Source organism: Nematolebias whitei, chromosome 2 (genome assembly GCF_014905685.2).
Source record: "Nematolebias whitei isolate Nwh7 chromosome 2, NemWhi1, whole genome shotgun sequence".
Lineage (NCBI taxonomy): Eukaryota > Metazoa > Chordata > Actinopteri > Cyprinodontiformes > Rivulidae > Nematolebias > Nematolebias whitei.
Genome location: NC_056499.1, coordinates 50,358,106 through 50,379,368, shown reverse-complemented (window position 1 = coordinate 50,379,368; position 21,263 = coordinate 50,358,106). Strand labels below are relative to the sequence as shown.

At 41.3% G+C, this 21,263-nt stretch overlaps 1 protein-coding gene across 1 annotated transcript; it reads right to left on the bottom strand.

The window, feature by feature from the left end:
- Positions 1 to 1,921: 1,921 nt before the first annotated feature.
- LOC119430284 (stathmin-4) lies at positions 1,922 to 10,373 on the bottom strand. The gene is made up of 7 exons (XM_037697728.1): positions 10,344 to 10,373; positions 9,326 to 9,381; positions 9,149 to 9,244; positions 6,738 to 6,943; positions 5,349 to 5,504; positions 5,242 to 5,259; positions 1,922 to 2,494 (listed from the first exon to the last, which is right to left on the bottom strand). The coding sequence occupies exons 2-7, from the start codon at positions 9,354 to 9,356 to the stop codon at positions 2,486 to 2,488; spliced, it is 516 nt and encodes a 171-aa protein (XP_037553656.1). The 5' UTR covers positions 9,357 to 9,381; positions 10,344 to 10,373; the 3' UTR covers positions 1,922 to 2,485.
- Positions 10,374 to 21,263: the final 10,890 nt, after the last annotated feature.

Genomic DNA, 21,263 nt, shown 5'->3' with positions numbered 1-21,263 from the left:
TATGAGTACTTCAGACTGGACTGGATTTTTATGAGTACTTCAGACTGAACTGGATTTTTATGATTACTTCAGACTGGACTGGATTTTTAAGAGTACTTCAGACTGGACTGGATTTGGGTTTGTGGGAATCTGTGTTTCTGTTGGCTCTTTCACATTAAAGTTCAGTCCATGAACTGAATTGTGCTGGCTATTCATAAATCTCAGATGGAGCTGACCACATCCTGCAGAGACCTGAGCTTACAGGAAGGAAGAGAGCATCACGGAACCAAACGAGGGATGTGTTGATGTAGAGTGTGACATATTAAATATGTGACCAACGTTTCCCACATTTACAAACATGAATTCAGTATTTAATTTAAAAAAATTGTTAACCACAAAAAGGACTAAGTTGGGGCAGCACAATGGTGCAGTTGGTAAAGCTGTTGCCACTCAGCGAGAAGATCGTCAGATCAAATCTCGACCCGGGATCTTTCTGGGTGGAGTATGCAAGTTCTATCAATGCATGAATGGGTTTTCTCCAGGTACTCTGGCTTCTATGGGGCGGCTGTGGCTGAGTGGTTAGAACAGTCGTCCTCCAATGCGAGAGTTGAGGGGTCAAATCCACCAGCATTCACATGCTGAAGTGTCCCTGGGCAAGACACTGTACACCTCATAGCCTCTGATACGTGTCCCATCAGTGTATGAATGTGATCTAAAGGTCTGATTAGTCTCTTTAGAATGATTTGTTCAATTATCTTTGTAGAGATCTAGTAGAGTGCTGTATGAATGGGTAAATGAGGCACAGATTTTAGTGTAAAGTGCTTTGAGTATCTTGATCAGATAGAAAGGCGCTATATAAGTACAGTCCATTTACCCTTCCTCCCACAGACCAAAAACATGCATGTTAGACTGATTGGTAACTATAAATTGTCTCTAGGTGTGAGTGAGAGAGTGAATGGTTGTATGCCTCATTTGTCTTTATGTGTCCCTGTGATGGACTGGAGACCTGTCCAGGGTGTTCCTCACCTCTCACACAGTGACTGCTGGACATGGCACCAGTGACCCTCGCGACTCAAAATGGAAGAAGTGGGTAAAGATAATGGATGGAAAGATGGATGAATGGATGGATGGATGGATGGATGGATGGATGGATGGAATACTAAGTTGACTGGCTTTGTTTGTTGTTGTTTAATTCTACGACTGGGTGGTGGACAGACCAGATGTTGTCCCTTCATCACATTGATCCACAAAGTCAGCTAACCTTTTAGCATATCAATCATTTCACCTGTTACTACCTCACGTCATGGCACATTGGCCCATCAGGGGTGGGTTGGCTTCAATCCCCATCACCACCTCTATCCAATCTGAAATCTGAGTCTGAGTTGTGGTTTGAAGTGTTTAAAGGAGCTTACCATATCACGTTCATAAAATTAATGCATATAAAAGTGTTTTTGTCTCTCAGCTGCTCTGATGTGTTTAGTTTGTTTAAATTTTGTGTTGGTTTCAGACTATCTGGACCTTGAGGACCTGACTTCTTGGATCAGGATGGGCCAGGACCTTACAGAGAACCCGACTTCTTGTGGTTTGCTCGGTCATGGTAGCACTAACTTCAGTAGAAACAAATGATTTGTTTTAGCTCATTAATTGATCTCAGAGTACTTTAGTCTTTATACAGACCAGAGTTTGACACCAGGTGTGTCACACTCACTTACAAAAGGGGGCCAAAATTAAAAACTCAGTTCAAACAAAGGCCAGTTTCGGTGAATACATGAAGTCCAGTCTGATACCTGACATCTTTTTTGATTGTAAGTTCCTCAACAATATTTTAACTGGTCTCATGTGACCTTCTCTGTTGCTCTTTCCACATCAGAATCAAAGATTACTGACATGAAGTTTGCACTAAATAAAGTTTGCTCAGTTTTTAAAACACAATAAGAGACAATTAAAATATTTTGCATTTAATATCTCATTGTGGGGCCAGAGAGGATGTTTACAAGGACCATATTTGGCCCTTGAGTTTGACACGTGCCGCAAACTAAAGGTTTCTACGACGGAGCGGTCCATCACATGGTGCCGTTCAACCAAGACGACTGACTCTGTCTGTCCATCAGGTTGATGCAGCTCAGGTTTACAGATAGAACAAGGCTGTCTTGTTTGAGCTGTGTTGGGTTCTGTTCTGGTTCCTGCTGGACCTGCTCCAGGTTTGGGTTTTCTCAAATGACACACAGTCCCACAGAGTGCACAAAGCAGAGTAAAACCTCTGCATGCATTTTGTGACGTCTGAATCTGCAGCTTGTTTCTTGTTGTCTGTTTAAAATAGTTCTGGTTCTGCAAAGATCAAGAGATCCGGTCCACCCCAAGTCCTCATCTTTCTCGTCTTCTTCACTCTGTTGTTTTAGCGTGACGTTCTGTCAGACTTCCAGTCAGAGCAGCGCCGGCTTCCTGACGTGTCGATCAGGTCAAAAAAGGCTTTGGAGAGAGTTCAGCTTGTGTTGTGATCAGGCCATCAGGACACCTGGGGGTAGAGCAGGTCAGGCAGGTGAGGTTGTGCACACAAACAAACAATAATCCAAACAACAAACAACAATGCTAAAGGAGACTCTGTGTTTCCACGACAGTTATTAGTCGTTCAGGAGGACTCCAAGGACTTGTAATAATTTGTTGCTCTGTGGTTGGTTTTAGTCATTTTTATTTATTTAGTCAGTTTCAGAGTATTCAGAATCTGGGCTCTCCCTTAGAGATAGGGTGAGAAGCTCGATCATCCGGGAGGGACTCAGAGTAGAGCCGCTGCTTCTCCACGTCGAGAGGAGCCAGTTGAGGTGGCTCGGGCATCTGTTTAGGATGCCTCCTGGTTGCCTCCCTGGTGAGGTGTTCCGGACACGTCCCACCGGGAGGAGACCCAGAGGAAGACCCAGGACACACTGGAGGGACTATGTTTCTCGGCTGGCCTGGGAACGCCTCGGGATTCCCCCGGAGGAGGTGGCCCAAGTGGCTGGGGAGAGGGAAGTTTGGGCCTCCCTACTTAAGCTTCTACCCCCACGACCCGACCCCAGATAAGCGGAAGAAAATGGATGGATGGACAGAGTATTCAGCAAACTGTGTGGGGTGTTCTGTTTTTAATAAACAGACATAAACTATTTTGACCTCTTCTGTAAAACCATAGACGTGAAAGAGTGAAGACTTTCTGTTTGCATGACTGCAAATTCACTTTATTACACGACTCATTGTCTAAAAACAGAAGGCTGTCTCTCTGCTTTGTTTAAAACAGACTTCATAAGTTATCAAGAAGTTTGGATTTTAAAATCTTATTTGTTGGACCATTGTTATCAAAAACCTTTAATAAATGGACAAAGAATCAAGGATTTATTCTTCTTCTTTCTGCTTTGTCCTCTTCAGGGTCTCCACACCAAGTCATCGTCCTCCATCTCTGTCCTCTGCATCCTCTGTCCACACTCCAACTACCTCCATGTCCTCTTTAACTGCATCCATATGTCTCCTCTTTGTCTTTTTCCTGGCAGCTACATTTCTAACATCCTTCTGCCAGTATACCCACTGTCCCTCCTCTGGACATGTCCAAACCACTGTCCCTCCTCTGGCCATGTCCAAACCACTGTCCCTCCTCTGGACATGTTCAAAAACCTCAGTCCCTTCTCTGGACTTGTATAAACCATTTCAGTCTGGTCTCTCTAACTTTATCTCCCAGTTGTTCAATCTGTGCTGTACCTCTGATGATCTCATTCCTAATGTTCTCCATCCTTGTCACTCCTAAGGAGAACCTCAACAGCTTCATTTCGACCACTTCCAGTTCTATTTCCTGTCTTTTTGTTCATGTCTCTGTCTCACCACTGTCTTGTAAACTTTTCCTTTGACCTTTGCTGACACCTTTTTTTGTCACAAATCACTCCTGAAACTTTTCTCCATCCTCTCCATCCTGCCTGGACTATCTTCTTCATCTCTTTATCACATTCCACATTTTCCTGGACATCCATCCATCTTTTACTGCTCATTCGTAGTCGGGTCACAGAGGCAACAGGTCCAGGAGAGAAACCCAGACATACCTCTCCCCAGCAACACTTCTCAGCTCATTCTGGGGGACCCAGAGACATTCCCAGGTGTGAGAACATACTTTGTACACCATCACTCCAGTGACTTCTGCATGACCTCCTACCAGTGGGACATGCCCAGAAAACCTCTAAAGGAAGGCGTCCGTGAGGCATCCTAATCAAACGCCCGAACCATCTCAACTGATGGAAGGAAGGAAGCCGAAGGAAGCCCATTTGTATCAGGATCTCAGTCTTTTGGTCATGAGCCAAACCTCATGACCACAGGTGAGGGTCATAATGTAGACAGACCAGTAAATCGAGACCTTTGCCTGTCGACTCAACTCTTTCTTCACCATGACTGACCAATACAATGCCCTCATTACTGAGGATGAGGCCCCAATCCATTGATCCATGTCAATTCAATTCAATTCAGTTTATTTATATAGCGCCAAATCACAACAAAGTTGTCTCAGGGCACTTTACAGGAACATTCACAAACATAAAAGCCAATTAGTAAAGTTCTCTATCTAAGGAATCCAGCAGACAAGTCCAGACATGTCCCGCTCCATCCTACCATCACTTGTGAACAAGACACTTGAACTCCTTAGTTTTCCTAGAAAACAGAAACTAAGTGAAGTCCTTCACCTTGGTGATCTTTCTTCTAAAAATGACTTTGTGGCTCAATGGTTTATTCAAGAAAACTATAGCTTGTAGTTATACCTGAAGAAAGTCTGACCTTTAGCAGCTATATGAAGAACAGCTATCAGAAGAACTGATGTGACAGCACTGAATAAAAACATTGTGTTTGAGTTGTATTCATGCTTGTTTTTCTGCCTTAAACTCAAGTTTTGTTACTGAAGTTGATCAGAAACTGATTAGTCTGAGTTCTGAGAAAAATGCTCCCATCATTAAAGCATTAAAGGAGCAGGGAGTAACAGCGCCTCCTGCTGCTTCCCTTAGAGGTTTGAAGATTTTAAAAAAGAACCTGATGTGAGTTAACCAAACATCCCATAATGTTGTTTGGTTCTGAGGCGTGAAGTACCTCCTGCCACCTCATGGGCCGCTCTTCTGATACAAACTCCCATGAATCATATTTAAAGGTGTAACTAAATCACCGCTACAGTCGTAAAGGTTGAAGACTTCTTGTTTTGCTGTTTGTTAAAACTTTGCCTCATTACATTCTCCCAGAATCCTTCCTCCTCCACCTCTTCATCCTCACCTCCACAATGTGCTCGTCCTGAAACCAAGAACCAACAGAAACCTGCGTTAGTGACCTGGTCCTGGACCCTGACAGGGTTTAGGGTCAGGTTTGGAAATCAAACTCACCTCTTCTTCTTGTGAGGCATTCAGGAGCATTTGTCGCTGCTCGTGGTGGGCATGCACACGATGCTCCTGATGTTCTTTGGTCAGAGCTTTTTGAGCGACTTCTCGCTCATGCTCCCTCCTCTCTGCCAGGTGCTTCAGCAGCTCTGCCTCCAGACACTAGAGGGAGCAAACAAAACCCACATTATTTTTACTGGTAAACCACAGTGGAGTGGTGAACTGGTGTGCTTGCTTTGCCAGCCAAACATAGAAACGATGTTTGTAGCATAAAAACAACATGTTATTTACCATTGTTACATTTGACAGCATTCTTCATAAATCGTTAAATAATCAGGAAAAACCATTTGATATAAAATTCTGTAAATTAAATTTTACTCCTTGGGCAGAAGTACTGTTTGATATTTATTGAAGTGATTTGGATACCACTTTACAATAGGGCTCCCCTTATAGATGGTTAATAAATAGTTTATAGATATTAGATACATTATTAATTCCTCTGTAAACACATTATAAATCATTAATAACTGCTTATTAGGTATTAATCAGGGGTGACAAAGAGACAAAACTGACCATTTTCTTGCCAAATGTGTTCACCTATATATTTCATCTAGTTGTTATATTAAACATTTCAGTCTAAGTTACTACCTTGTAAGCACAATAAGCATTTGTAAACCTAATATTTTAGGATATTAGTTGTAGATACTTACAATGCAGTGATAAAGTACAATATTATAAATACGTTTACAAACGTAGGTAAACGTAGATGTTTAACAATCCATTAAAATGCAAGAAATCACATCTACTTTAGTCAAAATTTTCTGGGGGAGGACCCCCAGACCCACCCCGTCCCCACCGGCCTGCTACTATTTGCATTCTGGCATTGATCAATTTACAAATTAAGCCAGAGGAGGGGGGCGGGCAAATGTGGCCCTTGGACAATCGCCATCCAGCCTCCAATATGAAAACCTGCATTGTATTAATAAAAGTTAAGGAAGTTTAAATTGAACGCGTTCGACAAATACATTAAAAATATTTGGATTAAGACAGGCTGAAACTTTTTTTTAAGTTATTGCATTTCTAGAACTAAACTGAACTTTAAAGTCCCCTTAAACAAAATACATACTAACCAACATATTGTCACAAGAGCCAGTCAACAGAAAGTATGTGCCATATTCCTGAAGAGTATTGAGGAGACATATTTTTATGAAGCATGCTAACTAGCAGTGCTATTGCATAAGAAGGCTTTTAAAAAGCTTCCAGATTATCTGTCTTAAAGACAATTTATTTTCCAACTCAATATGATCCTTTAATTTCCTAAATATCTTGATTAGTCTGGAAAATTGTGTTGCCCACCCCTGCCCTACAATTTACTGCTGCCCTGTTGGTTCATACCTTCCTCCTCTCCTGAGCAGCATCTAGTTTCTTCTGGATTTCCTCCAGTGATGGTTTCTGGCGAGGTGGCGTGGTGGCCCTCAACTCAGGGCCCCCATCAAAGGTAGGGGGCTTCAGGATGACCTCAAAAGCCTGGCCACTTGCTCTTTTGCTCAGCTCAATGACCTCCATGTCTCGGATGTTACACAGGTTCAGGTCCACGATGCCTGCAAGATAAGCATTAGCTTCAGTAAGTCAGGGCTGCTTCTCAAAGAGCTTCTAACAAAAAACCCTGGCTCCACGATTGCTCGTGATGGTGGATAAAGTTGCTCCCTCTACTTGCCAGGATCCAACACTACGGTCCCATAGACAAGCAAAAAAAATAAAAAATTGGCGTCCATTCTTCTCAACAGTGTAACTCCTACCCACTTTACCAAAAACATTAAGGCTCGCTTCCATTCCCCATTCAGTTCTAGTTCATAAAAACACTCTTCTCGAAAACATTCCCTATTCAAATTCCTCAGCGATGGGAGACACTGACGTGCTGCTTGTTCATTTTGGATCTATTTTTCTTTGCATGTTTAAGTCTCTGTTGCGTTTCAAAGAGCTTGTCTACAACAACATGATCAGAAACATCCTCATGTCCTGTATGGAAACAAGGACAACCGAGGTGGACCGAGCTCAGGTAAGACTTTTGAGAAGACAGTAAAGTAGCACTGTGTCATCAAACGGTTGCAACAGTGCACAACACTGACAACCATGTAACAAAGTGTGGGTAATGAGTCTTTGTCAGAAAATAACTCTACAGGTGAGGCCTTGGTTTCAAGGTTTTTAAGGGAACTCGACCCTTTAGTGTCGTAGATGGACGTTTGTTGAAGCCTTGAACCCTAAACATGTCCATGTGGGACCATCAGTCGTCCTAACAATGAGGTTGCTGCTTCAATTCAAGTCTTGCAATAAACTCTGGTCCTTAGACAGGACTGCTGAGGTCACCGTCATCAGGTCTTCCCTCTCTGGTGTACTTTTATTATTTTCTTTGATCTGTTCTTTGAAATTTGGAAACCCAGTAGGTCCAGTGGATCAGCACATTACCAGGGTTAACTCCAGATCTAATTGTGTGAATGTTTATGAATCATTCACTCTATTGTGATCCATTTGTCTTCTGTACATTTTTCAGCGCAATTCTTGGCCCGCAGTTTTCAAGCTATTTTAACAAAACATAAATCAAAATGTTCAGCTCTTTTAGAACAATCCTGCTATGACTTTTGGTATTGGTGCAACTTTAGCTTTTTGAAAATTAGTCTTTTCTGTAATTTTTTTCTAAGAGAAAATGAATTGAGCTAATTTTACATCCTTCAAATCTTTAGATCTGTTTAAAACCTTTTACTGCTCCTTTCACATTTTGTTCAGGCTCAGCTTCTTTCAGCTTCCTTGTGCAAACAATGAAAAAAACAATAATAATTCAGCTACTTTCAGCTGTTTTGTGCTCCTTTCAGCTTCTTTCTGCAAATTTCAGCTTTTTCTGCTATTTCAGCTACTATTTAGCTGTTTTATGCTAATTTTAGCATTTTCAACTAATTCCACATGTTTTTGCACTCATTTCATCTTTTGTCTACCTATTTCATCAAAAATGTGCTCTGTCCACTTTGTACAGGCAATTTAAGCTTCTTTCAGCTTTTTTTTAGCTACTTTTCAGCTGGTATTTTTCTCATTTCAGCTTTTTTCAGATAATACCCACTTCTGTGTGCTCATTTCAGCTTCTTTTAGCCTAAATGGACAAACGTGTGTTCTTTCTGCTTACGTTTGCTAATTTGAGCTTGTTTGACTTTTTCATCTAGTACTTTTTAGCACTTTAAGCTAATTTCAGCTGTTTTCAGATAAATTCAAGTTGTTTGTGTTCATTTCTGCTACTTTCATCCTGATTAATTTATTTTTGCTATTTTCAGCTTATGCTCCTTTCAGCTTATTTCTGCTAGCTTCAGCTTTTTCTGCTATTTCAGCTACTGTAGCTGTTTTTGTGCTAAACTTTGCTTTTTCAGCTAATTCCACATTTTTAGCTCATTTCAGCTTGTTCCACTTCCCTCTGCTAGTTTCAGCTTCTTTCTGCCTTTTCAGCTACTGTTCAGCAAAAAAAAAATTATAATAATTTCTGGTTTTAGCTAATTTACTCATCTTTGTGCTCATTTCTGCTTATTTAAACCTAATTCAGCCAACATGTGTTCTGTCTGCTTTCTTCTGCTAACTTGAGCTTGTTGTTTCATTTCAGCTACATTTCAGCATGTTAATTTCAGATAACTTCAGCTAATTTCAGCTGTTTTTCAGCAAGTTTTCCAGCAATAAGCATTCACACTACATTTTCGCAGGGAATGCGATTTGTCTAGTTTCAATATGAGCTGAGAACAAAATAAAATTACAGTAGAGCATCTTCTGACCTTCCTTCTTGTCAGCTCTGGGTTCTCTGGGTTCAGGCAGAATGCAGGAACAGAAGAAGGCCGCCAGGGGGAGCTCTCTCAGTTTCTCTCTGTATGCTGGAACATTGAGGAAACAGCAGATTAAAGAGGAGCCGAGGAGCAGATCTCATCTTGTCAGCTGCACAGAGAACTTCTTACCTGTCAGAGTCATTCTGGGACTGTTCTTCATCCACGACCCGGTGCTGAGGTAGGATCTGGTCATGAGGAAGACAACAAACAGATCAGTGGATCCAGAAGAACCAGGGTCTGAAATCACCTCCAGAAGAATTCTGCAGCACCAAACAGCATGCCACTGAGCAAAGGAGCCCAGACAGAACCAGAACCATGAGGGTCCAGAACCAGAACCATCATGGTCCATCTGAACAGAGGAACCCAGACAGAACCAGAATCATCAGAATCCAGAACCACCAGGGTCCATCCGAACAGAGGAACACAGACAGAACCAGAACCATCAGAGTTCCTCTGAGGGTTGAAAGTCACTCAGTCAGCAGGTCTTAAATGGTTCTGATCCCGTTTTGAGCTCATGGGAGTTAGCTTGATCAGCAGAATGAACTCATTCATTCAAAGTGAATGGATGATCCTCAGAGAGATGATATGCTGTTGGACCACGAGTACAGCTGCATGACAGAAAACAGAACTGGTCCAGAACCGAGGAACAATGAACAAAGTTTAGCTCCCAAAGAGATTCAAAATAAAGACACACAGTTCTGCCCCCCCCCCCCCCAACACACACACACACACACAAGATCTAGGTGTCCTCAACCAGAGCCACCAGGACGATTCCTGATGTTCTCCACCCAGATGTTCCAAATCTGAGACCATCATGTTCAGATGTTCTGGTTCTGCTCCATCACAATAAATAAATAAATAAAACATCCAGAAAACACAAAAGAACTCTAGAAACAACAAGACCACACAAACTGTGGGTTCTTATTGTGAAAGTACGCAGTGTGTGTGTGTGTGTATGTGAGCACGCTCAAAGCGATGATGTCATTGTTCAGAGAGTACCCTCCTGCAGAAATTAATGAACAGAAAGAACAGAAACTGCAGGATGAATACAGATGGATAAAGACAGATGGATGAATACAGATGGATAAAGACAGATGGATGAAGATGGAGGAGTGACTCTCTGTTCAGATCTTGTGCAGAAACTCACCTTGCAGCTTCTCTTGTCTTCGTTCTCTGAAGATCTGCAGCTCAGCAGAAGCAGAAGCATACAGCAGCTGCTGCATGACATCACTCTGCAGCGCTCTGATTGGCCAGCACAGATACCGAGCTGTGATTGGTCCACAGAGGCTGAGGGAGACGAGGAGGAGGAAGATGAGGAGGAGGAATCCTCTTTATCAGAAGTTGATCCAAAACATTGTGACCCAAACAGACAGAAGCAGAATCCATCTCAGTTCTTCAGCAGTTCTTCCTCTGATTTTATCCTCAAATGGTGTCCCCGTTGAGTTTGTTGATTCCTATAAATATTTGGGTATCTTGGTCAACTCGCATGTCTCTTTTAAGCTTCATGTGGAAAACCTAGTAAAGAAACTGAAAGTTAAACTGTGTTTCTTTTTCAGAAACAGATCCTGTCTAACTCTGAATGCTAGGAAACGCCTTGTATCTGTGACTTTCCTTCCCTCCATTGATTACGGTGACATTATTTACATGAACGCTCCTACAAGAACCCTGCAGATGTTGGATGCTGTCTATCATGGTGCACTAAGATTCATAACTGGCTGTGATTGTCGTACCCACCACTGCACCCTGTATTCACTGGTTAACTGGACATCACTAACTTCATGCAGACTCTCTCACTGGTACATTTTCATCTTTAAATCACTTCTTGGTCTGCTGCCTTCATACATCTCCTCCTACATGTCTCTGTGTGAGTGCAGCTACAGCGTGCGCTCTCAGGACATTATTACCTGCAGTGTTCCACATCAGTGAGGACTGAACTAGACAAAAGGGCCTTCTCTTATTCCGCTCCTGTTTCCTGGAATATCTTACATAAAGATCTGAAGCTCTCGACCTTGACCTCTCTAAGTGACTTTAAACATCTGCTAAGTTCCTGGAAAAACCAACACAGATGTTCCTGTTTTTAGTTTTCTACACCTCCTTACGACCCAGCTGTTTTTGTTTCATTTTTAATATAATTTTCTTCCATTTATTTTTTCAATTTATATGCTTTCTTTTATGATTGTCCACTGTTGCCCTGAGTCCCCGAGGCTCAATGGGACTAACCTGTCTGAATAAAAGTTGAACGTCTCTCACCAGGACTAACTATAAGAACGTCCTGAAGGAAAGAAGAACGTTCTCGTGTTTACCTGAAGATGAAAGAACATGTTTCGTTTTTTATTTGCAGCTTTCGTACAGACAGAACCGTCTCTGAAAACCCATTCAGAACCAGAACCTCCTTACCCCCCAAAATGAAGTTTAATGTAATATTAATCAAATAAGTTTAAAACTATAAATCAGCTGGACAAAACATCCAACAGGAGGATCAGCTGCTGTTGATCAGTTTATTGTTTTGAAAACAAACAAACAAACACCAGAGGCCAAAGTGATGAACGCCTGCTGCTGTAGAGCCCCATGATGCTCAGCAACCCTCAGCCGCTGCAGCAGGGCTTTCCTGTGAGTGTGAGGACCGTCTGACAGCTGATTGGCTGAGAAACGGTGCGCGTGTTTGTGTGTGCGCGCGCTGATGCAGTGAGGAGAGAAATGCTCACATCCAAGCAATGATGTCACCCACAGCCAATCAGCTGAAGGTTCTCAGAGCCACACACCTCCTCAGTGTGTGTGTGTGTGATTGTGTGTGTGTGTGTGTGTGTGCGTGCGTGCGTGCGTGTGTGTGTATGTGTGTGTGAGAGAGAGAGAAAGAGAGAAGGGACAGAAACAAGACAGGTTAGGTGACACAGTGGAGCAGTGGTTATAACTGTTGATGCACAGCAAGGATCTCTTCCTAGTTCAAAGGTAAATGTGCATGTTTTACGTGCACGTGTGGGTTTCCTCCCACAGATTGAAAACATGCATGGATTAATAGATCGATGTATGTCCCAAGGTGTGGAAGAGAGTGAACGGTTGTTTGTCTCGTTTGTCTCAATCTGTCCCTGAAATGGACAGGAGACATGTCCAATGTGTCCCCACTTCTCCTCCTGCCTGCTGGAGAGAAGAACCGGCTCCCTGTGGTCCTGAGCACAACAAGAGTTAATTAACAAAATGGATGATCTAAACAGAACGGGGGGCTGGAGCTCCTGCAGGACAAACAGCTGCAGAAACTGAAGATGACATCATCTGTAAGGTGATGTCATCATCTATGAGCTCATGATCCAGTCATATTAGTTCTTAGTTCATATCTTAGATTTTATTACGTTTATTATCTTATTACTGTTTTTTTTTCTTTTACATGTTATTGTTGAATGTAACTGGGACCCTGTGTACGTTATTTCGTTCCACCACATGTACCACATGAGATGCGTATGAAAAATAAAGAAACTTAGCAACACACAGAACCAATGCCCCCCAGTCGAACCCCACACCTGTCAGAACTAGAACCTGTCAAAGCTGTCTGAATGGATCAGGATTCCAGAACCTTTAGAACCACCAGCAGGCAGCATTAACACCACTGAGACCAGAACCATCATCATACAGCACTGGTTCTGCTACGTGGTGCTGGGAACTCTCAGAACGCTGTGTGAACTTTTTGGACTGGAAGATAATTGTTGTACTGGCAGAAACTGGGGCGGCGGTTCCACTCTGTGCTTTAGGTCTGTGTTGGCGAGGAGTTGTGACTGTCTGTGGTTCTGTGGTTCTGTTCGTGTCTGCGGCCCACTCAGCACAAACATTAGATGGCCATGTGGGCTGAAGTGACTCACTTGCACTGCTGGAGGGGAGCAGGTTCTGAACAGGCCCAACAGCGCCACCTGAAGGCCAGCACCTGCACAACCAAAGAGCTGATCGTTTCTTCAAGCTGGTTTTCATGTAAATAAAATTCAGGAGAATATTTCAAACAGTGCTTGATTTTCATACATATGTAAAAACACATTTTGGTGAAACTTCATCTACTTTGTAAAAAACAAACTTATTTTTAGCCTAAACACAAATAATTTATTTTCCTGTTGGTTGGAGTTTAATCAACCATCTTGTATGTCTCATTTTCTGGCCTGGGGACACAAATTTATAATTTTACAGGATGTCTTGGATGCTGTCATGTATACAGCTTGGCCCATGGACACCATGGCCCAAAGTGTTCTGTTTCACCTTTGACATGGTAAACTTCTCTAAATGGACAGGTGCAGTGAATAAAATCCTTTGTTCTCTGTTCAGTTCAATTTCAATTTATTTATAAAGCAGAAAGTCACAACAGAAGTCATATCAGGACACTGAAAAAAAACAACATTCCCATACATTATAAAAAACAATTAATAAACATGTATTTTTCTAAGGAGGCCAGCAGACTCACTGAATCTTCACTTTGTCGCAGTCTCCCATCCTAAGCAAGCACAATGGCAACAGTGGAAAGACAAAACTCCCTTTTAACAGGAAGAAACCTCCTCCTTTAAACCTCCAGCAGTGCAGGCTCAGGAAAAGCAGCCATCTTTGACCGGCTGGGTTTGAGAGGACAGGAAGGAGGAACAGACACAGAATGACAGGTCCAGATGTACTTTCTATAGGAGGAAAGACAAAAACACATGTTAAGATAGAAATAATTACAAATACAAACAGGTAGAGCAGAGTAAGTAAAGACAACAGCAAAGAGAGAACGTGTGATCAGCTTGTCCTCCAGCAGTCTAAGCCTATAGCAGCATAACTAAGGGATAGCTCAGGAAACCCAAACCAACCCTAATTATAAATTAAGCAAAAAGGAAAGTCTTACGCCCAGTCTTAAAACTGGAAAATTTGTCAGCCTCACAGACAGAAACTGGAAGTTGGTTCCATAAGAGAGGAGCCTGATAACTGAAAGATCTTTCTCCTATTCTGTTTTTAGAAACTCTAGGAACCACAAGTAAACCTACAGTCAGAGAGTGGAGTGCTCTGTTGGGAAAATAGGGAACAATAAGATCTGTAATATGTGATGGAGCTAGGTTGTTGAGAGCTTTGTAGGTTAGAAGTAAGATTTTGAATTATTTTCATTGTTATGCTGATGACACACAATTATATTAGTCCATTAAACCCAATGAATCCAATCAGCTACTTAGACTACAAGCATGTCTTAAAGACATAAAAACCTGGATGACCCTTAATTTTCTCCTGTTGAACACAGACAAGACTGGGGTTTTGGTTTTTGGACCTGAGCACCTTAGGAATTAATTTTTCAGTATTTCTCCCTCTTTAGATAGCATTAATCTGTCCTCCAGCTCTAATGTTAAAAATCTTGGTGTTATTTTTGATCAGGACATGTCTTTTATCCCCCACATTAAAAACGTTACTAGAACTGCCTTCTTCCACCTGCGTAATATCACTAAAATTAGAAACATCTTATCTAAAAATGATGCAGAAAAACTGGTCCATGCATTTGTCACATCTAGACTGGACTATTGCAATGGTTTATTATCTGGGTGTCCAAATATGTCTTTAAAACGTCTTCAGTTGATCCAAAATGCTGATGCCAGAGTCTTAACTGGAGTTAGGGTCGGCTTGGGTTTCCTGAGCTGTCCCTTAGTTATGCTGCTATAGGCTTAGACTGCTAAAGGACAAACTGACCACAATTTTCACTCTACTACTGTCTTTACTTACTCTGCTCAACTTGTTTTGTATTTGTAATTATTTTTTCTATCCTTAACATGTGTGTTTTTTGTCTTTCAGATACACCTGGACCTATACCTGGACCTACCATTCTGTGTTCATCTGTCTCTCCTTCCTGTCCTCTCAAACCAGCCGGTCAAAGCAGATGGCCGCTTGTCCTGAGCCTGGTTCTGCTGGAGGTTTCTTCCTTTTTAAAGGGAGTTTTTCCTTCCACTGTTGCCACTGTGCTTGCTCAGGATGGGAGACTGCAACGAAGCCAAGATTTAACTTGTCTGCTGGATTACTTAGATAGAGAACTTCACTAATTGGCTTTTATGTATGTGAATGTTCCTGTAAAGTGCCCTGAGACAACTTTATTGTGATTTGGCGCTATATAAATAAACTGAATTGAATTGAATTATTCTGGTTTTGGCAGGGAGCCAATGGAGAGAAGCTAAAACTGGAGATCTCTCTTACTAACTCCAGTTAAGACTCTGGCAGCAGCATTTTGGATCAACTGAAGACGTTTTAAAGACGTATTTGGACATCCAGATAATAAACCATTGCAATAGTCCAGTCTAGACGTGACAAATGCATGAACCGGTTTTTCTGCATCATTTTTAGATAAGATGTTTCTAATTTTAGTGATATTACGCAGGTGGAAGAAGGCAGTTCTAGTAACGTTTTTAATGTGGGGGATAAAAGACATGTCCTGATCAAAAATAACACCAAGATTTTTAACATTAGAGCTGGAGGACAGATTAATGCCATCCAGAGTAAGTGAAAGACTGAAATATATACAGTGCCTTGCGAAAGTATTCGGCCCCCTTGAACTTTTGAAACTTTTGAAACATTTCAGGCTTCAAACATAAAGATATAAAAATTTTATTTTTTGTGAAGAATCAACAATAAGTGGGACACAATCGTGAAGTGGAATGAATTTATTGGATGTGTTAAACTTTTTTAACAAATAAAAAAACTGAAAAGTGGAGCGTTCAATATTATTCGGCCCCTTTACTTTCAGTGCAGCAAACTCACTCCAGAAGTTCAGTGAGGATCTATGAATGATCCAATGTTGTCCCAAATGACTGATGATGATAAATAGAATCCACTTGTGTCTAATCAAGTCTCAGTATAAATGCACCTGCTCTGTGATAGTCTCAGGGTTCTGTTCAAAGCGCAGAGAGCATCATGAAGACCAAGGAACACAACAGGCAGATCCGAGATACTGTTGTGGAGAAGTTTAAAGCCGGATTTGGATACAAAAATATTTCCCAAGCTTTAAACATCCCAAGGAGCACTGTGCAAGCAATCATATTGAAATGGAAGGAGTATCAGACCACTGCAAATCTACCAAAACCCGGCCATCCCTCTAAACTTTCATCTCGAACAAGGAGAAGACTGATCAGAGATACAGCCAAGAGGCCCATGATCACTCTGGATGAACTGCAGAGATCTACAGCTGAGGTGGGAGAGTCTGTCCATAGGACAACAATCAGTCGTACACTGAACAAATCTGACCTTTATCGAAGAGAGGCAAGAAGAAAGCCATTTCTCAAAGATATCCATAAAAAGTGTTGTTTAAAGTTTGCCACAAGCACCTGGGAGACACACCAAACATGTGGAAGAAGGTGCTCTGGTCACATGAAACCAAAATCGAACTGTTTGGCCACAATGCAAAACGATATTTTTGGCATAAAGCAACACAGCTCATCACCCTGAACACACCATCCCCACTGTCAAACATGGTGGTGGCAGCATCATGGTTCGGGCCTGCTTTTCGTCAGCAGGGACAGGGAAGATGGTCAGAATTGATGGGAAGATGGATGGGGCCAAATGCAGGACCATTCTGGAAGAAAACCTGTTTGAGTCTGCAAGAGACCTGAGACTGGGACCGAGATTTATCTTCCAACAAGACAATGATCCAAAACATAAAGCCAAATCTACAATGGAATGGTTCACAAATAAACGTATCCAGGTGTTGGAATGGCCAAGTCAAAGTCCAGACCTGAATCCAATCGAGAATCTGTGGAAAGAGCTGAAGACTGCTGTTCAAAAACGCTCTCCATCCAACCTCACTGAGCTCGAGCTGTTTTGCAAAGAAGAATGGGCAAGAATTTCAGTCTCTCAATGTGCAAAACTGATAGAGACATACCCCAAGAGACTTGCAGCTGTAATTGCAGCAAAAGGTGGCGCTACAAAGTATTAACGCAAGGGGGCCGAATAATATTGCACGCCCCACTGTTCAGTTTTTTATTTGTTAAAAAAGTTTGACACATCCAATAAATTTCATTCCACTTCACGATTGTGTCCCACTTGTTGTTGATTCTTCACAAAAAATTAAAATTTTATATCTTTATGTTTGAAACCTGAAATGTGGCAAAAGGTTGAAAAGTTCAAGGGGGCCGAATACTTTCGCAAGGCACTATATTCCTAAGATGCTCAGGCCCAAAAACAACAACCTCTGTCTTGTCTGAGTTTAAAAACAGAAAATTTAGAGTCATCCAGGTTTTTATGTCTTTAAGACATGATTGTAGTCTAAGTAGCTGATTGGATTCATTGAGTTTCATGGACAAATATAATTGTGTCATCAGCATAACAATTAAAATTTACCCCATGCTGTTTAATAACTTTACCTCATGGAAACATATATAAAATAAAGAGTATTGGTCCAAGCAGTGAGCCCTGAGCAACTCCATGACTAACTTTGGTGTATGATGAAGATTCATTATTTATTTTTGATTTAAACCATTTTAGAGCCATTCCTGTAATTCAAATATCATATTCAAGTCTCTGTAATAGAATGTTGTGATCAACTGTATCAAAAACTCTCTGCTGTAAAAACAGTTCCAGCATTCTAAAGTTAATCACATTCTCCGTGTTTTTTTTTTTTTTTTTTTTTGTTAGCTCATCAACACATGACAGCTGTGGGTTGTTCAGATTTATAATCTTTTAAAAATTAGTCACATGAACGTCACCCTTTCATTTACAGACTTGTTTCTCAGGTGTGAGCTCCATCCAGCTTGAACGTTAGTTTTAGACCAAGTTTGATGTTCAGCCCTTTAATTTGAGCCAGAGGTCACTGACAGAGAGGAGCATGTGCAGCTGAAAATGAAGAAGACTGAGCAATGAAACGGAGCGAGTCAAACACACAAGGTGCTGTTTGTGCAGTTTATGAGAGAGCCTATGCTGCAAAGAGCTCTGCTCACTTTCACAAACTAATCACGACAACCATCAGGATCAAAACATATTCTTAGGTATAGTAGAATATTGCTTTGCACATTTTATAATAATAAAGATTTGTTTTTTTGTTTCCGGTGCAAATAGTGTTGGCTTTGGAATATACTCAAGATCACAAGTTGAACATGTTTGATTGTTTCCACCCATGTTTCATGCATAATGGCACAGAGACTAATACAAAGTATAACTTTATTGTCAAAACCAACTTTTTAGTCTTTTGTTTTAGTCTCTAATGCAACCTGTATAACAGAGGCGATTCTAGGATGATAGGATCTCACCTTTAGGAGTGCTACTGCCCCCAGTACTGACAATAGTTCTTGACTTGAACAACACACCTCATGGTGTGGTTTGTGAGAAGTGCAAAAGCTTACAGCACCTGGTGTTCCCTGGTGGTCTCCCATCCAAGTTCTAAACAGGCCAGACGCTGCTTAGCTTCTGAGATCTCCGGGTGTGTTCACGGTGGTCTGGTCATAAACGAGGATCTCAGTCACAAATAGGACTTTTAAAGGATCAGAGCAAACAAAGACTAATCTTGTGCAACCAGAAGTTACAACATATATCTACACAAAACACACAAAACACAACTAGCTTTAAACATTAACCTTAATTTAAGCATTAACTTCTGACTGCAAAGTGTTTTTAGTGTCAAAACCTGATAATGTGTTCAGCGGAAAAGGAGGTGTAGTTCCTGCAGGTAAGGGCCGTTCACCTTCGGGACAAATTAAGGTCACCAATTAGTTGCAGACGAGCATACTGGATTGATTGACAGGTGGTGTTCAGGATCCGACTCGTAAAAAAAAGAAATCATGGATTATTCTGGTCCGTTTTAAGAGTGTCATCATTTATTCCATATTTATTTTGAATTTATTAAATATTTCAGTGAATCTAAGGTTTGAGAACTGAGTTTCTTTACAAAATCCTAATGGTGGTTTCTTTTTTTCAGGGGTGCTGAGATAAAATTAAGGGGGGCTTGATCACCCCCAAAAGAGTCTAAAATCATTGCTGCTGTGCACGTTTTCGTCCCAGAATGCATTGTTCTGGAAAATAAAATGTCCACATCCTTAGGCATAAAATGTAAGAACTGTATACAAATTTTAAGTAATTGAGTTTTCATGTGTATTATGCTCTGCAGGGTTTGGACCCTGCAGCACGCATAGTTAGGAAGATATAATTATCTCATCAAACTTGGTACTGATCCATTCATTTAAAGCAGGTGTGTTGAAGCAGAACAAGGTTGGAGACCACTGCTGAGGTCTCACAGGTAACATGAACCCACCTGAGGCTGCAGAAGGTTTATTAAAGAGGACAAACTGGACTTTTATTCATATTTTATGATCAAATCCTGAAGTCTGAGGGAACAAAATGATTGAATGCCAGCCACTGGTTCTGAATAAATTTATAATCTTCTGTCACGAGCTGCTCCATTCATTAGATTGTGAATGAAATGAGCCTGTCCGTCTGCACCCATCTGTCACCACGCTGCCGTCACCCACTCGCTGCCTGAGATCCGGCTGCGTGGTCGACTGAAGAGCTGCTGACTCATCCTCCGCCCTGCCAGAAACACAGAAGGCTGCTCTCACACACGACTCTGATAAATTTAGAAGGCTCTAATCCAGACCTGTTAATCCAACGGCTGTCAACAGCATGGCTCTTGGATGTAAGTTTAAGATTATGGAGCCTTGGATCAGAACAAGTCAAATTAGGTAAACTTCTCACAGATCATAAAAAGTGAATGGACTAAAAGCACAACCTGTGGAGGCAAAGATAATTAGTTTAAAAAAATGAGATTAAAATACACAAAGGCAGAACATACAATTATTAAAACAAACCATAGCTGATTGTCATCAGGGTGACCTTGTTGTGGCTAAACATCACCATCATTAAGTAAAAATAGATGAAACTGACAGCAACAATGGTGGATTACTAAAGAGCATCAAAATGTTGATCAGTCAGAACAGCAACAGAATCCAACAACACAAACTCCTGCAGACTTACACTTTATACCTTTGTAGGGACACATCAAGGTTGATGTGTCCCTACACCTTCCTGTGCATCACTACAGATACTTCATCTCTCATTTGATCACGCGTAAGGGAGAACAATCTGGGTCAGCCTAATCAAAACCCAAGGCCCCAGCCCAGACCTCATGGAGTCTGTAGGCTCAACAATAATGTGTCTTATTTCTAGAAACTTCTTTCATAGTTGGTGGTGATAAGACCTTACATATCATAACTGACTGTAACTACCATACCCACCATTGCACCCTGTATTCACTGGTTAACTGGACATCATTAACTTCACACAGACTCTCCCACTGGTACATTTTCATCTTTAAATTACTTCTTGGTCTGCTGCCTTCATACATCTCCTCCTACATGTCTCTGCGTGAGTGCAGTTACAGCGCGGGCTCTCAGGACATTATTACCTGCAGTGTTCCCTCAGTGCGGATTGAACTTGGCAAAAGGGCCTTCTCCTACTCCGCTCCCGTTTCCTGGAATATCTTGCAAAAAGATCTGAAGCTCTCGACCTTGACCTCTCCAAGTGGTTTCAAACATCTGTTTAGTTCCTAGAAAAAACCAACGCAGAAATGTTCCTGTGTTTAGTTTTCTACATCACCTTATAATCTAGCTGTTTGTTAGTTGTTGTTGTTTTTTTAAATAACATCTCCCTTGTTATTCTCATGTTGTATACTTCCTTTATAATCATCTACTGTTGTCGTGAGTTTTTGTTAAATCAGGTCTCTTGTAAATGAGTCCTTGAGGCTCAATGGGCTGAACCTGTATACAGGTCCTTCTCAAAAAATAGCATATTGTGATGAATGTCATTATTTTCCATAATGTAATGATAAAAATGAAACTTTCATATATTTCAGATTCATTGCACACCAACTGAAATATTTCAGGTCTTTAATTGTTTTAATACTGATGATTATGGCATACAGCTCATGAAAACCCAAAATGCCTGTCCCAAAAAATTAGCATATTTCATCCCACCAAAGAAAGACACGTGTTTTTAATACAAAAAATGCCAACCTTCAAATAATCATGTCCAGTTATGCACTCAATACTTGGTCGGGAGTCCTTTTGCATGAATGACTGCTTCAATGTGGCGTGGCATGGAGGCAATC